The following is a 16662-nucleotide window of genomic DNA, read 5'->3' as shown; positions in this document are numbered from 1 at the left end:
GTTTTGCTGAGTATAATATTCTTGGTTAACATTTTGTCTTTCAGAACTTGGAATATATCTTACCAGACCCTTCTGTCTTTCAATTTTTTTTTATTAATTACAGTTTATTCACTTTTTATCCCCCCCATAAGCCCCTCCCTCCTCCTCCCCTCCCAGACCCACCCTCCCTCTCCCTTCTTCCCGAATGCCCCTCCCCAAGTCCACTGATAGGGGAGGTCCTCCTCTCCTTCCTTCTGATCTTAGTCTATCAGATCACATCAGGAATGGCTGCATTGTCATCTTCTGTTGCCTGGTAAGGCTGCTCTCCCCTCAGGGGGAGGTGATCAAAGAACAGGCCTATCAGATTATGTCAGAGGCAGTCCCTCTTCCCATTACTATGGAACCCACTTGGACATTGAACTGCCATGGACTACATCTGTGCAGGGGTTCTAGGTTATCTCCATGCATGGTACTTGGTTGGAGTATGAATCTCTGGGAAGACCCCTGTGTTCAAATTTTCTAGTTCTGTTGCTCTCCTTGTGGGGTTCCTGTCCTCTCCAGATCTTACTATTTCCCACTTCTTACATAAGATTCCATGCACTCTGCCCAAAAGTTGGCCATAAGTCTCAGTGTCTGCTTTGATAGTCTGCAGGGCAGAGCCTTTCAGAGGCCCTCTGTGGCAGGTTCCTAAATCAAAAATAGTAGATATTATCCTGATGGACCTGCTTTTATCAGTGATATGACCTTTCTCTCTCAACTTTTAATCCCCTTTCTTAAGTCTGGACATTTAATATTTTAACTATAATATGTGTGACAAAGTTTGTTTTTTGGACCTCTCTCTTTGGAGTTCTGTGGACTTGCATGTGTATGGGTATTCTTTACTCTTGGGTTAGGAAATTTTCTTCTATGACTTTCTTGTTTTAATTAAATTTTTATTTTCTTACATTAATTACATTTATTCACTTTGTATCCCAACTATAGGTCCTTCATTCCCTCCCAATCCCACCTTACCTCCTTCATCTCCTCCCATGCCCCTCTCCAAGTCCACTGATAGGGGACGTCTTCCTCCACTTCCATCTGACCCTAGCTTATCAGTTCTTATCAAGACTGGCTGCAATGTCCTCTTCTGTGGCCTGGAAAGGCTGCTCCTTCCTCAGGGGGGTTGGCCTAAGAGTTAGCCACTGAGTTCATGTCAGAGACAGTATATTTAACCTATCTTATAGGACTATATAAATAAGTATATACCATATGTGTTTTTCTGCTTCTGGGACACCTCACTCAGAATGATCTTTTCTAGATCCCACGATTTGCTTGCAAATTTCATGATTTCCTTGTTTTTAATTGCTGAGTAGTATTCTATTGTGTAAAAGTACCACAATTTCTGTATCCATTCCTCAACTGAGGGACATTTGGGTTGTTTCCAGGTTCTAGCCATTACAAATAAAGCTGCTACAAACATGGTTGAGCAAATGTCTTTGCTGTGTATTTGAACATCTTTTGGATATACGCCTAGGAGTGGTATAGCTGGATCCCGAAGAAGCACTATTCCTAATTGTCTGAGAAAGCGCCAGATTGATTTCCAAAGTGGTTGTATGACTTTACATTCCCACTAGCAATGGAGGAGGGTCTCCTTTCTCCACAGCCTCTCCAACATGTGCTGTCTCTTGAGTTTTTAACCTTTGCCATTCTGACAGGTGTAAGGTGAAATCTCAAGGTCATTTTGATTTGCATCTCTCTGATGGCTAAGGACATTGAGCATCTCTTTAGGTGTTTCTCTGCCATTCTATATTCCTCTACAGAGAATTCTCTGTTTAGCTCCGTACCCCATTTTTAATTGGATTGCTTGGTTTATTGCTTTTTAATTTCTTTAGTTCTTTATATATTCTGTATATCAGCCCTCTGTTAGATATAGGGTTGGTGAAGATCCTTTCCCAATCTGTAAGCTGTCATTTTGTTCTGATGACAATGCCTTTTGCTTTACAGAAGCTTTTCAGTTTCTTGAGGTCCCATTTATCAGTTGTTGCTTTAAGAGCCTGTGTTGTTGGTGTTCTGTTCAGGATGTTGTCTCCTGTGCCAATGAATATTATATCTTTAAATATTACCTAGAATTCTCTAGTAAACCCAAAAGGTTGTAGGATGCTGTTTGAATAGAACACAATATATTTACTTGTTTATGGTCAATTTTTATTTTTAAAATTTATTTTTAGTCAGTTTAAGTAATTTGTATCTTTATAATAATTACCTTATTAAGTAATTAAAGTTGTCATACATTTGGAAAAATTCACACAATTATAGATGCTTCAGGGACAGAGACAGGCAAACTTAATATAATAGAGGCTAAGCCAGATAAACTCCAGTGATGTTATCTTTAGTTGGGAGTAATTTTCCATTCCTGATATTTGTGAGTAAGCCTTTTCAACTGGAATGTCACAAGCCTCTTTGCTCTGGATTATTAAAAATTATTAATGATTTGGAGCCAAAGATGACCTTTTTTGTTTTCCAAGGAAATTTCTGGTACCCCATTGCTGTCAATTTTCTCCAGAATACAAAATCCCTTAGATACCTAGGTACTTTTGGGACAGAGAAAATGATGGGATGAAGTAAACATTGTTTGTCAGCTGTTGTTACTCAAGCTAGCCATTGTATGATTTGGTTCTAAAGAGAAGTTTTCCTTATAAAGTTTCTCCTACTATCCTGTACCTTTGAATTCTCTTTACTTTTGAAATCACAATGCAAGAGAGTGATTTATTCACTCTACATTAAAGAGCAATCTTAATCCACTGGTCTGGGATGATTTCTCATTTTGTCAGTAGCTGTTTTTCTCACAGTTCAGTTGATAGCAGCATTTGGGAAGGATTTATCAATAATACTTTTGTTTTAATTTTGTTAAGACAAAATGATATTTATATGTCTTTATACAGTAAAATATGATTATATGCATATAACAAATCAAAGTAATAAGCACTTGCATCTCATCAAATGTTAATCATTTTCATGTGCTGGAAACATTGATACTTATTTCTTTCTTGTTAGTTTAAAATCTAATGTAGATTTTCATAGATAGTAGCTAGCCTTCTTGATATAAAAAACCACAACTAATTCTTTATATGAAACTTCTTTAAGGAACTCAAATATATGGGCCACTAGTACATTATCTAGTAGATAGTCTAGATGGAGCTTTCACTATGGATGAAGTATCCCTGACCTGCAAGCTCTGATGCAAGAACACAAATTACTAGAGATGCACACAACATTCCAACACTATCCCACAAGTTTTCAAATGACAGTATCCTGGTCACATCTGTTGTTACATTCTCCAATTGCTAATAAATAGTAATCACTGGGGTGCAAACTAAAACAGAGGTTAGGAAACAAACAAACAAAATGATCAAACACGTTCTGCCTTATGATAGTTTTAAGAAGAATTTTTTTTTCTTAAATCGAAAAATGTAGAATCGTGAATTTGATACCAAGCTTAGCTTCATGGCAATACTGTGCATCCCCAAATTTTTAACTTTTAAAAAGAAAAAAATGATACAAAGAAAAAAGTGTCAGTGTGCTTGATCAAGGCTAATTGAATATTTTGGCATTTCTGATGACTAACATATCATAAATTTCACAACCTGTTTCATGTGTCAATCTTGGCTCTTTCCAACTTCCATTCCTTATTAAACACATCATGCTCTCTGCCTGAAACGCCCTCCAATGCTTTGTTTACTTAGAAAAAAAAAGTGTGTTTTTATTAAGAATTCTTTTTCTGCGAAATGAAATTTCTACGAAATTCTTTATCTGAGGAGTTTAACATTTGTTAGTTTTTAGAATTTCTTTTTGCAGATTATTATCCTGTCATTTTATCTTCTGATGTGTTGTGTAACAGTTGCTACTATTTTGCTCAGTTTTTAAAAATTTTTTTAAGTCCTTTCAAAATTTGATCATTTACATTTCCATATTTGCATGGCTCATGACATTTACTGAATGCTTATTGCTTTACAAACAGTATTGCATTTAAATTTTGCAACAGATCTGTGTATTTCACAGAAGGCTAAATTCATGTCTACCAAGTTGCAGCTAATAAGAGCCAGAAGAAGGACTTGAACACTAAGCACAAACCTGCCATGTTACCATGCTCTACTTCTTACTAAGTATATTATATTGATCCCTCTCTCTTTCTGTAGTTTCCACTGATTTTTCTGTGAATATAATATCAATCCTCAGAAGCCTTTGTGAAGCTTTTCTAGAATCAGAAATGAAATTTGGATTCTTAGTGTTTTGGGTTCATTGTGGTATAACTTCTTATTATAACATTATACAAAATAATCCTTCGGAGAAGCATGAAAGAATGGAGGGGGGAAAAAGCTATAAAATAATTGCAGGCTCCCATTCGCCTCTCCCATTAGTGCATATATTCTCAGTGGAAATTTCAGTGACTTGTAATGCAGGAAATATTTTTTAGTTTAACTATATGCTGTCATATAGATCAACATTACCTTAATAGGGTTAAGCTTAGGCTTCTCTTTCTGAATCCTCTTCTCCTCCTTCTCGTCCTCTCTTTTCTTTTCTTTCTCTTCTCTTAACTTCTCTTCTTCCCTGCGCTCTTCCTTCTCATCAAACTTACCCTCACTTATCTCCTTTTTCTCTTTCTCCCCCACTTTGCTCTTCTATCCCTCTTTCTCCTTCCCTCTCTCTCCCACTTTAATCTTGCAATAAGCATATAAGTGTTTCATAAGTGTCACAGAGCACAATAACCATCTTGGTTAGTAGCTTTAGATATATTTTTTAGGAAATCAAATCAGAACAGCAGTCTAGAATCAAACTACAAAGAGGATGTGAGCCTGAGCTGTATGTTAAATTTCAGTTTTCAAATTCCATTTCAGGAATGGAATTTGATTTTATATTTTTTATATTTTATGATTTTATATTTTTTATAATATAGGAAGAGTCTGAATAATTAAAGCCCTATGTTGTGTAACACCTGATAAGTAAACAACATTAAATACACGCCTGAGAGCTATACAATAAAATATCTCAAAAAAAAAAACAAAAAAAAATTATCTCAGCTATCACTTCAGCCTTAATCAACTTTTCTTGAGTTCGTCATGATTCTAGGAGAATGTTCACTTTGCTTATGATTTATCAGTTAACTAGCATTTTCTAGATACTTCACACACATTCTTTTAAATGTCACAGCTGTGCACAGGGGCATTTATACACCTCATTTTTTTTTCAGAAAGATAATGAATAATAAAAGTTACATTGTTAACCCCAGTTGTAATATTTGACACTACTACGTGGAATTTCTGGGATTTTCAAGCCTGCCCTTCGACACCTAAATCTGTGCTCTTAGCACACCAAGCTATTTCCCTTAAGTGACAACTAATAGATTTACCGTGTGTGCCTGATAGCCTCTTAGTATCTAGACTACCTATGAATTTACCAAGTTCTTCGCTCCCAGTCTGTCATTTCATGTAATAAAACTGAGGTTCAGAGGAAAATGCTGTCTTTGCCAAGCCCCATGGTGACATAAGCCATGACCTAAACATCCTTGCCTCATTCCAAAGCTCTCAATATATTCGCATCCATTTGTATTAGTGCATCTTTGTGTGAACTTACATTATCTCCTACTAGACTACCAGCATGTAAAAGGAAAGAAGTAATCATTTCTCTTTGTCACCCGAAGACACTAGTGGTCTTCAGCAAGGTTGTTTTAACTGCTAATTGATGTTTGGGATCCAAATAAAATTTTCTGTCCCTTTTTAAAACAGTAGTGTTCCTAATTCCTCAGTGCGGTAAACACACAACACACTTGTTGTGAATGGAGACTATAGTAGGAACCAGGGTGTGCTGGGAGCCACATTTTGTATTCTCATTGAAGTGTTATGGTCTGCAATCTTTCCATGACTGGTATGCATGTATCTACTGAAATTCGGACAGAGAGAAGGAACTTAACAAGATGAACAAAGTAAACACAGACTTTTATAACAAAACTGGGTAACTATGAAATGTTAAATAGTTAAAATGACTCCCCAGTTCCACAGAAATGTAGTCATCTGTCTCAAAGTAACCACTATTTATCAATTTCTGCATATTCCTTCAGATGTTATATACATTTATAAACATAAGCAAAATACAACAGTTTTAATTACCCCACTAATATTTGTATATTTAAAAAATTACAGGATATGTTGGAGACTATTCCATATTGTTATATACAAAATTGGTTTTAATGGGTGAATTGTTACATAATAATTCAATTATTCTTGTATTTATGGATATTCATGATGTTGTTAATCATGTGCTGTTATAACAATTCTGTACTATTATCTGTGTATATGTAATGTCACACATGTGTGAAAACATGCTGAGTCAAAGTATGTGTATATATATTTTTTTATTTTAAAGTTTTTAAAAGAGAAGTTGAAATGCATGTGATCAGCACACTGATATCCAGAAACACATCAGTTGGATAAAACATGTAAAGATGGAATCATGTTTTTAAAGCATAATTGATTCTGCCTAGGCTGTGATACTATTGATATAAACAAAACCCAGAGGTCCTCTTTGACAAAATTATGTGGAGAGAAAATTATAAATGGTTCCAGACCCAAGCAGGAGGGAGTAAAGCAGAACGTTACTTATTTTTAAGTTAATTAACAATCTAAATTTATTTTCCCCTCTTCATATTAGTCCGGCCTTTTGCTACAGCTCAGGCTCCATTCCTAGACCTGTCTACACTGTTCTACAAATTCAAGAGCAGTAAACTGGTAGAAACGGCTAACTAGGACTCCACAGGATTTGGAGAATTTTCAAAACAGTCTTCAACTTAGTGTTCATCTAGAGGTTCTAGGTTATGTTCCTATTGTATCTGTTGCAAATCATACTGAGAATAAAATGTAGCTCATAGAAGAAGCAGCTATCTGACACAAAATGTCATTTAGACCAGAACTATAAACTTCAGTGACCAAATGCACATTGTTATGACCAGAATTAATAATTCCATATTTTAATACTTTAATGTACTAAGTATAGATTTGTAATATGCTTACTGCAAAACATAGATAATGAAATAGATATGTTAACTAATTGTTGTGTGATATATACATATATCAAAATATCACATTGTGCCCATAAATTATATATACCACTATTTCTCAAAGTATTAGGGGGAAAAATGGGAGTAGATGAGCTCTTGGAATTTACATATTAAAATGGGAACTAGCCCAATATCCTGTTTGTTAACATAATTTTTGTTGTTTTAACAGCCCAGAATACCTATAAACGTACTTCCAAGTTACACAGAAGCAGTCATTTATAACTACACAATGTTCTTTTCTATAAATATGGAATGATTTAATTAATTTCCTAATATCGACACTTAAATAGTAGAGTTGTTTAAATAATGCTACAATAACTTCTTTGTGCATATCTCATTATTTATTAGATGTTAGATTTTTAGTAAAGATATATGTATTCTCACTTATTTTAAAAAGTTATCAAATATGTCCCTTCACCAATAGTTAATATTTAATGTCATATGCAATATAGCATGCAAAATGCTATTTAATTTGTCTTTCTATTATTTTAGGGAATTTGACCTATTTTTACATATTTTATATATTTTGTTTCTTCTTATATTTGCCTACTCATTCTGTTTCCTATTTTCCTATTGTACTGTTTTTTAATTTTTTATCTAATATAGAGAAAACTAAAAAAATAACTGTAATAAATCCAACGGTTCAATTGATCAATGAGCTAGTGAAATAGCCACAGTTATCAAAAGATAAAATACAAATAATCAGTCGACATTTTAAAAAGTTTTCTCCTTTACTCACCATCAGAGAAATGCAAGTTAAAACTACATTGAGATTTCAAGTTACCCCAATGACGATGACAGTCACTAAGAAAATAAAAACATGTGCTGGATTGTATGTGAACAAAAGGGAGTCTTTATACAATGTAGGTTGAAATATAAATTAGTCCACTGACTATGGATAATTTAGAAAACTAAGAGCAGATATACCACATGACTAGGCTATATTACCCCTGCATGGTTAACCACAAAATTCCAAACAATGTATCACAGTGTGCACACCCATGTTTACTGAAGCATCATTCACCTTAACCTGGGTATCCAACAACAGAATAGTCTATGAAAAATATGTCATGTACACAATGTAATTTTTTTAGCATAAAGAGTAAAGTTTTGTTCTTTGCAGGAATACAGATCTACCAGATATAATTACATTAAGTGAATTATGTCAGTCTCAGAAAGACAAATATTATATTTTTTCTCATTTGTGCATCCCAGAGTTTTATATTGGTGCATAAAATTATTAACCTGCCAACCTGGAACCATATAGTGAATATATTTTAATTCATACACTAAACTAAAATGAGGTATTATATAAGGTATATATGCTTTGGGCTTTTCTTATTTCTCTTACTAACTAACCTCTACTGAAAGTATCAAGATATTATAATTGTAATGTTTTAAAAATAATTTAAATGGCTGTTTGTGAATATCTTACTATTTTTCTTTTCAAAAATTATCTGAGCATTATTTCACATTTTATTTTTGGAGATACATTTTGGGATTATTTTGAAAAGGTTTTTGTTTAGATTGTTTTAAATTTGTATACTTCATTAGGAGAGAATGGATCTTTAGAATATTATATATTTTCTTTAAAGACTATTATACATCTTTCCATTTTATTCAGACCTTCTCTTACATATTTCAATAATTTATTTTATTTTGCTTTATAAGTTAAAACTAAAAAACTCTCTATAGAGAGTATGAGAAACAATTTTTTCAGCCTTCACCGTAGGTTAATAATGATGATAGGTCAACACTTTCTTCATTTACATGACAAAATTAGACTAATAGTGGTCAAGTCACCTACCATATTCCTTAGTTCACAATGGTGTGGTCTTTTTATGAGTGGAAAAGAGAGAGCTTAATCAGATATTGATGAGAAGTCACACTGGGTGAAAATATTGTGGGTCTGACAGAAATGAAGAGAAGGAGGTTATGGAAAAAAGTCTGTATCATGGTTTCAGTTCGTGCTGAAGCATGGAATCATATTCAAGGTTTATGAAAAAAAAAATGGGACCAGGAAAGAAATGCAGAACATAAGCAGGTCAATAATTTCAGAGCTAAATGCATGCAGAGTGCTTCTCGCCCATTATATGACCCTGCTGAGAGTTATAAAAATTATTAAAATGCATGTTCTCTTTGCAATTCTACAGTGGATCTTTATATGCTTTAACATGATTTAACATGAGAAAGAATATATTTTGCCAATCATTACAAAATGTCTTTTTGTAAGAACTTGATAATAGATTGTTGATACATTTTTGTTATTGAAGAATAAATAATATCAAAGAGTGGAGTTTAATATTTAGTCTCTGCTGAACAGGAGATAAATAGGTCTTTGTATTAGCTGTGCTAATTGTTCAGCCACCTAGACTACAACATGAAATTATATGATCTTCTAAAACCAACTTGAAGCAGGCCCCCATCCTACTTAGAAATTTCTCTGTCAACTGAAAATACAGAAGCTGACTATACACAAAAGATATCTGACACACGCAGAATGCTGTTTCTTCAGAGTATAATCATTCACAGGACATCTCCATTGTGTGCAACTTTCAAATGTTATCTTCTTCAAGAAGATGTGGGGAGAACTATTTTGCCAGTATGTTATAGAGGTAATTCAAGCCTTGTGTAGAGGAGTAGGCTTGATGTGACCAAACAGTATTTTAAATTCTTTCTCATTTATTGGAGTCATAGCCTTAGAGCAAACCAAGGATATAATGGCAAGCAGGTCAATATTCCTGAAGAGCATAGATGAAAGAACACCTGTAACAAATACTTAAAACTCAGTTAAGCATCACATTAAAAATTATCCATTATGATTGAAAAGATTATTACTAAGATCCAAGGTTTGTTCAATATGCGCAAATAACTAAATACAACTCACCACATCAACAGAATGAAAAATAAAAATCATGTGATCATTTCGGCAAAGATCAAAAAAGCATTTGACAAAATTTATCTCATGGTAAGTACTCTGAATAAACTAGATAAATGTTCCCTTAGCAAAAACTAATAGTCTTTTATAAACCTGTAGTTACTATCATACTTTTGACTAAAAAAATAAAAATAAAAGACAAGGATTTACATTCCCCTTATGACTGTTCAACATTATGCTGGAAGTTAAAACCTGTTTCATTGTAATGACCCTTATTTTTGTTAGCATGGGGGTATATAATCATTTTTGTATGTACTTTGGTCAAGAATTTTAAAAAAATTGTAAACAAATCAAATATGATAGACATATCATTATTATAATATAGAACCCTAAAGATGTCAGCCTTATCATGAAATAGAATAAATAATAAAGAATAGGCCTTTTAAAACAAAACCTGTTTTCTTCCATCTTGTCTTATCCATAATCCAACATGTACAGAGTACCTGAGAATGCATTTAGAACTATTTCTGTAGTGACTCTGTTTACTTAATCATCTCTATGTTCTGCATGCATATTAATTGTGTTTGTGTTTATCAGGGGCCTATGTGGAGCTTGTATTGGGAGCAATGCAACAAAAGCAAAGTACTGAGCAAAACACATATTTTTCTCTTTTAGTTGACCACATCTTCCTTTAAGTAATTCTCATTCTGAAATGCGGAGAAGGGTTTCTCTGCATATCTGTAAGGATTCAACTTGTACATTGTTGTGAATTTTTTTTCCTCTACTGACTTCAGAGGACTTCCTTTTGCTTCCTGTGATTCATCACACAAAGAGTGGGCTTTATTTATGGCTTTTACAACCTACAAACCTGGGAGTGCCTTCACTAGCAAAAAAACAAAAAAAAAAATTTAATGTACTGTTTTTTTTTTAAAGCTTCTGATTAGCTCAAGTATGAATCTATGCATGATTACAGGTGTTAGTAGGAGGATACATTGACTAAGTCAGCATCTCTCCTGTGCCAAGCTAACAGAATGATAATTTCCACAATTGGTCGTTTTCTCAAGGGGACTCCTGGCTTTTAGTCAAGCTAAAGCATCTTGCTTTCAAAAGCAGTAAATAGTACTAATAATGGAAGTGTTAGCAGTATTCGAATTGTCAATATTTATTAAAACACCTATGAAATGGATTCTGTGTAATCAACTAGTTTGGAGCCATTGTCTTTCGATTTGTAGTATATATCATTGTTTTCTTGCCTAGAAAAACTCAAGGAATGAAGCTCTGGAGAAGCATTAACAGATCTATTATTATTTCATTTTTTTTCTCTCAGGGAAACAGAAGTATCTATGTGCCAGCAGAAATGATTGCACCATTGATAAATTTCGGAGGAAAAATTGTCCATCTTGTCGTTTGCGGAAATGTTATGAAGCAGGAATGACTCTGGGAGGTATGATATTTTTCTTTTGTTTTTCTCCTTGTCCTTCTGCTCACCTTCATCATTTATAATTATTGCCTTAGACCTGATTCTCCTCTGTAATATTTCTAAGAGTACCAGCTATGCAATAGATTCAAGCTGACCTTCTCATGGTGCCTTTTTTGTTTTTGCCTATGACATTCATAACTTTGGAGTTTGCCATAGGGTAGGGAGTCATGAAGTGAGGATCAGAAACCAACAGAAGATGAATGAGGGTTATGCATTTTGGATTCAGTTCCTCTAGTGATATACTGACACTGGACTGATGCTGTTCAGTGGTAGGGATGAGAGAAGCAAGTAATCAAAACTGTCACAGGTGCAGGATGACCATGGCACAGGCAGGCTCTGAACACCTGGGACTATCCTTCAGCTAACTGCTGTATATACTGTAGAGACAGCCAACTGGAATGTGAAGCTGCTTCTCTTTGGATCCTGTAACTAAGGTACCAAACAGAGCCAATTTCCTTTCCTGTGTCTCCCAGAAATCAGCAGGCTTTTTAATCATTTCCTTTTCTTTAAAAAAACCATTGATCATTTCCAAAAGCATTTTCCAGTGGCACTGTAGCTTCTTAGAAGATATAGTAGCCCTTTCAAGAGTGACCTTTTATCATAAGGCTCTGTGTCTCATGAGCTTGTCTCTACCATGAGCTCTGTCATCATTCCAAAATACTACTTGATTGTCACATTTCCCCTTTTCTATTTTTTCATATTTTCATCTGCCCCATGCCCTGCTGCTTGTTGCTTTCAAACAGATGCATCTTTCATGAGAAAAAAGAAGCTCATTAGTGTATATTGATTTAGAAATGGAACTCAAAGAAAAACAAATCTATTTCTGGGTGCCTAAAACTATAGCCTTATATTTGATTACTCACTATCATTATAGATGACTACATACTTCCCTCCTCACAGACCAATAGTACTTTTATCCAGACCATAGTACTACAAGGAAATTGTTCCAGGCTGCATCTGGAAGTTTCAATAGTAGCATCTCAAGTAATGTGTAGTAGGTTCAAGCACCGCAGGGAACTACATCAAAATAGATTGAAATATTTTACAAAATCAAACCTTTCTTTCTTTCTTTTTTTCTTTTTCTTTTCTTTTCTTTTCTTTTTTTTTTTTTTTTTTTTTTTTTTTTTTTTTTTTTTTTTTTTTTTTTGCTTGTTTGCTCTACTCTAAGGGTTTCCTATAGTTGTGGTCTACGGTGGGGAAGGAGACACAGACCATTGGGAAGGGCAGGAAGAAATCCTGAATCCGGAGAGATAACAGAGAGAAGGATTGACAGAAGATATTTTACTACATGCATGTTGTATGTCCTGAGCTAGTACTCTCATATACTCATTTCTCAATTATTTAACCTCAATTATTTAACCACTCAATTAATATCCTCAGTTATTTAACCACTGTATATTTTAGGTATATTTAGGAGCCCTATCTTGCCATTGTACTCCTTGTTAAGAGATTAGTTTCATATCTGAGCTTGCATTTTCCATTACAAAAAGAAAAGAAAAGAGAGTCTTCTGACATGATTACAGTAAACCTCTTTGCAAGAGAAATCTACATATGACTATATGGTGTAGCGCTTAGACATAAATTTCTGAATTAAGTTACTGAAAAAGTGATACACTGATTAGTTCACTTAAAAAAATAAATAAAAATTGTCACATTGAATGGGCCTGGTGAATAAAATTCTGAATTGCTATGAATGGTTTTCACCTCATATATCACTTCCCATATATCACTGAATGCCAGGTACATAAAAGACAACACATTAGTCACTAGATAGTCAGGCAAAGAAACGTCAAGAAAATCAGAAGATGGATGCCCACTGAATACAAGAATCTTTTTTGTTTTCTTTTGCCATACAGGGGATTGGACCTAGAACCTTGGTCATGCTAAGCAAGACATATGAGCCAAGCCAACTCACAGAAGGGTTAATTGATGTTGTGTAAATGACTTTACCTTTGAAGTCAGGCCTAGGTTAAAAGCCTAGATCTTTTTTTTTCTCCATGCCCCCTGTGCATTTCATTTTCATTACCCATAATTTATAGATACTATCCTCATAGTTATACTTAGGATCAAATGAAAAGGTGAATAAGCATCTTTGAGTAGTTACTAGACAAATTTGAGGAGTTATTATTGCAGTGAGGTCACCAGCCTATTAGGTAGATAGATACAGGCTGTTCTTAACATGTCTAACGACTTTCTACTTAAGTAGCTTGGCTTACCATATAATATGGGATATGTAACAACAAACAGTGGGTCACCAAAAATCACTTCTGGTTACCTCACACTGAAAAGTGCTACCAGCATAATACTTAAAATATGACTTAAGTAATTTTTAAGAGTACATGTTAATGTTGAAGTATCAAGTCGGTGAATACCAAAGTGTTTATCCTCGTAGGCTTAAAATGTAAAACTTTGCACATTGGTGGAGTTACCACTGTATCAGCTACTTCTTTACATAAGCTCTTCCAAAGTTTATTGTTAACTTACAGTATCAGTATATAACACATTTTTATTCAAACACCAGAAAGATAAAAGAAAGGATCAGTACATAATGGACTTTGTGACTATATTGGCAATATCCCCGCATTTTCATAAGATTTGGCTTTAACATAGGCTTTTTCATTGCCTTCAAGAAGAATTCACATACTTTTAGTTCCTTTTCTGTGTCACTCACACTATAATTGTAGCATGAAGAAGCAGTTAAGACTGTGGTGTTGTGCAGGTCCCTTTACCCTCCCAGAGGCTATGGTTTTACGTCATGAACCTGGGATGATCAGCTTTACCAGGAACTCTTCTGTTGTTAAAATTTTGTGATTTGATATCAAAAGCCACAGAAAAAGATTATTAGTTCATCAACTTTTTCTTCAATTGCCAGTTACCTTCTCAAAGAAGTACTAATACGAGAGACTGATTTCCACAATAATTTTACCTGCCCCCATTCACACCTATGTAAGGTATGTGCCAAAACTGTACTCAATGAATAGATTGTCGAAGGAGTAAAGGGCAAAACAGATATTTTGAGTTCTCAGAGAATCTGGCATTCTACAAATGAGGTCCCCTAAGTCCCAACAGCTTGTGATCTCTAGCATGGCTTTCTCTATGGTGTTCCATTTGCTGGTGAGGAGAGTTCTTAAACTAAGAGATGCTTAATAGATATAGCCTTTTCTTCATGTTTTCATGCCTACCTTTCTATCCCATTCTTCTTTTCTTAGTAACTATTGGTATTTATGAAAAAGTCCAATTGTTAGTGAATTTTCAGGATGATCCTTCAGGCTCTTAAATGTCCATCTCTGGAAAGAGATATGCCTTTCTTTATTCTTGATGAATGTCTGTCTACTTTTGAAAACCATATATCAAGAATTGCCTAAAATTTTTAAATGCCTTGCCCATTTGTTCGTTAAGAAAACCTTTAACTGTCTGGATAAGCACCTTCACTTCAGTGAATTGGTGGTGGATCTTACATAGTATATAAGGGGCTTTCTCAATAAACAAACAAAAAAGATTAATTGAAAAGTCCTTTTATTACTAGGAGATTGAACTTTGGCTATAAGGATAAAACCTTAACATATATGCACGTTTTCAAAATGTCTACGAGTTCTCTAGTTAAGAAAATAGCTCTGGGAGCACTGACAATAGTCCTATGCTATCATAAACAGTAAATTCCAATGAGAAAGATAATCTTGATACCAGGTATCTCATCATCAAGATAAGTACAGCATTGTTACTTCCATAGTATATATACTAGATGCAACAAAATGATTGTAATGCTAAAATACGGCATGGTTCTTTTTAATTATTTTTATTTTATGTGTACTAGTGTTTTGGCTGCATGTATCTGTGTGAGGATGCCAGATCTTGAAGTTACAGACAGTTGTGAGCTGACAAGTGGGTGTTGGGAATTGTACTCAGGTCCTCCGGAAGAGCAGTCAGTGCTCTTAACCTCTGAGCTATCTCTCCAGCCCATCCTTATGCATTTTTTATTCACCGAAGCGACTCCATCTCTCTGTGTACTCACTCACCTACAAATACATTTTATGCATATCTTCAGTACTAAATATGTACCAGACTCTATGATAAACATCTGGGGAGGCAGACCCTAATAATAGATACTTGAATGTATGTTTTAAAAAATCATATAGGACAAAGGATATTATTCACTGGGTGAAGGCAATTGCTGCCAAGTCCTACAACCCATATTTTATCTATGGAACCTACATGGTACGAGGTAACCAACTTCCTCAGATTGTCTTCTGGCCTCTACCTGCGCTGTGGCACATTCATACACACATGCTCATGAATACACACATGCATGTATACACACGCACACAAAACTCACAAAAATAAATGTGTGTATATATATATACACAAACATAAATATTTTAAAATTATGTTAAATAAAGGAGACAGTAATTATGGTTATACATTAGTCTGGAGGTATAAGTAGAAATTCATTAGGGAGAAGTTTAGTGAGACGCAAGGGAAGGGCCAATCAAGGCCATGAACACAGTCTGCAAAAAGGCACAGAGACATAAAAACTATGACTAGGCTTTAAGGAACAGCCAGCCATGATAGGAACATGGCCAGAGATAGAAAAATAGGGAAAGAAGCTGTGACCACACTGAAAGTCAACCTGATTTCAGGCAGTTGAAGATTTATGGTTGCCAGGCAGACATGTCATGTTGTTAATTGTGTATGTGTTTTAAGAGAAATTTTGGCAGCTTGAATATTATGTTAGGAAGGGCGTATATTTTACAAAAGGAGAAGTAGCAAGCCATGAAGAAACAGAAATTTCTAGCGTCATATTTCGTTGGTACCTATGTTTAGTTTATTGGAACTACTTAGCTCCACTTGCAATTGAAATATCCAAGCACTGAAGAAACTGGCCTCTACCAAAGCAATTGGCTTGTAAGAAGAACCTACAGATACATCAAATGCCAGTTGTCTTGCTCTTGACCAGTTTCCCAGTGTGGGCTGAAAGAACACTATTTCAGTGCATGTTTTAGGGAAACTAATTTCTAAGTTCAAATGGGGAGAAGAAAGCTGCATATTTTACGATTCTTAGGAGGAATTGCGCTGTACAAGACAGGTCTTTGTGAATACTGTAATAAAATAAACTGAGAAGCTTTATAACTCAGGATTCCCAAACTAAATTAAATTAAATTTCAGGACCCCCTTTTCACATAGCACTATTTAATATCCTGTGAGCGAAAAAAAATTACCTATTCAATTTCATCTATA

General features: G+C 34.5%; 1 protein-coding gene across 1 annotated transcript in view; it reads left to right on the top strand.

Moving 5' to 3' along the window:
- Positions 1–16662, top strand: part of Ar (androgen receptor) — a 205251-nt gene that overhangs the window by 156384 nt on the left and 32205 nt on the right. Inside the window, exon 3 of the mRNA XM_055605085.1 lies at positions 11275–11391. Coding sequence (XP_055461060.1) covers positions 11275–11391 — 117 coding nt within the window. The remainder of the gene's footprint in view (positions 1–11274; positions 11392–16662) is intronic.

The sequence above is a fragment of the Psammomys obesus genome, unplaced genomic scaffold (assembly GCF_907164565.1).
Source record: "Psammomys obesus unplaced genomic scaffold, mPsaObe1.curated_primary_1811, whole genome shotgun sequence".
In the NCBI taxonomy this organism is placed as follows: Eukaryota; Metazoa; Chordata; class Mammalia; order Rodentia; family Muridae; genus Psammomys; species Psammomys obesus.
Note: the sequence above shows the minus strand (reverse complement) of the source record. Positions and strands in the feature narration are given on the sequence as shown.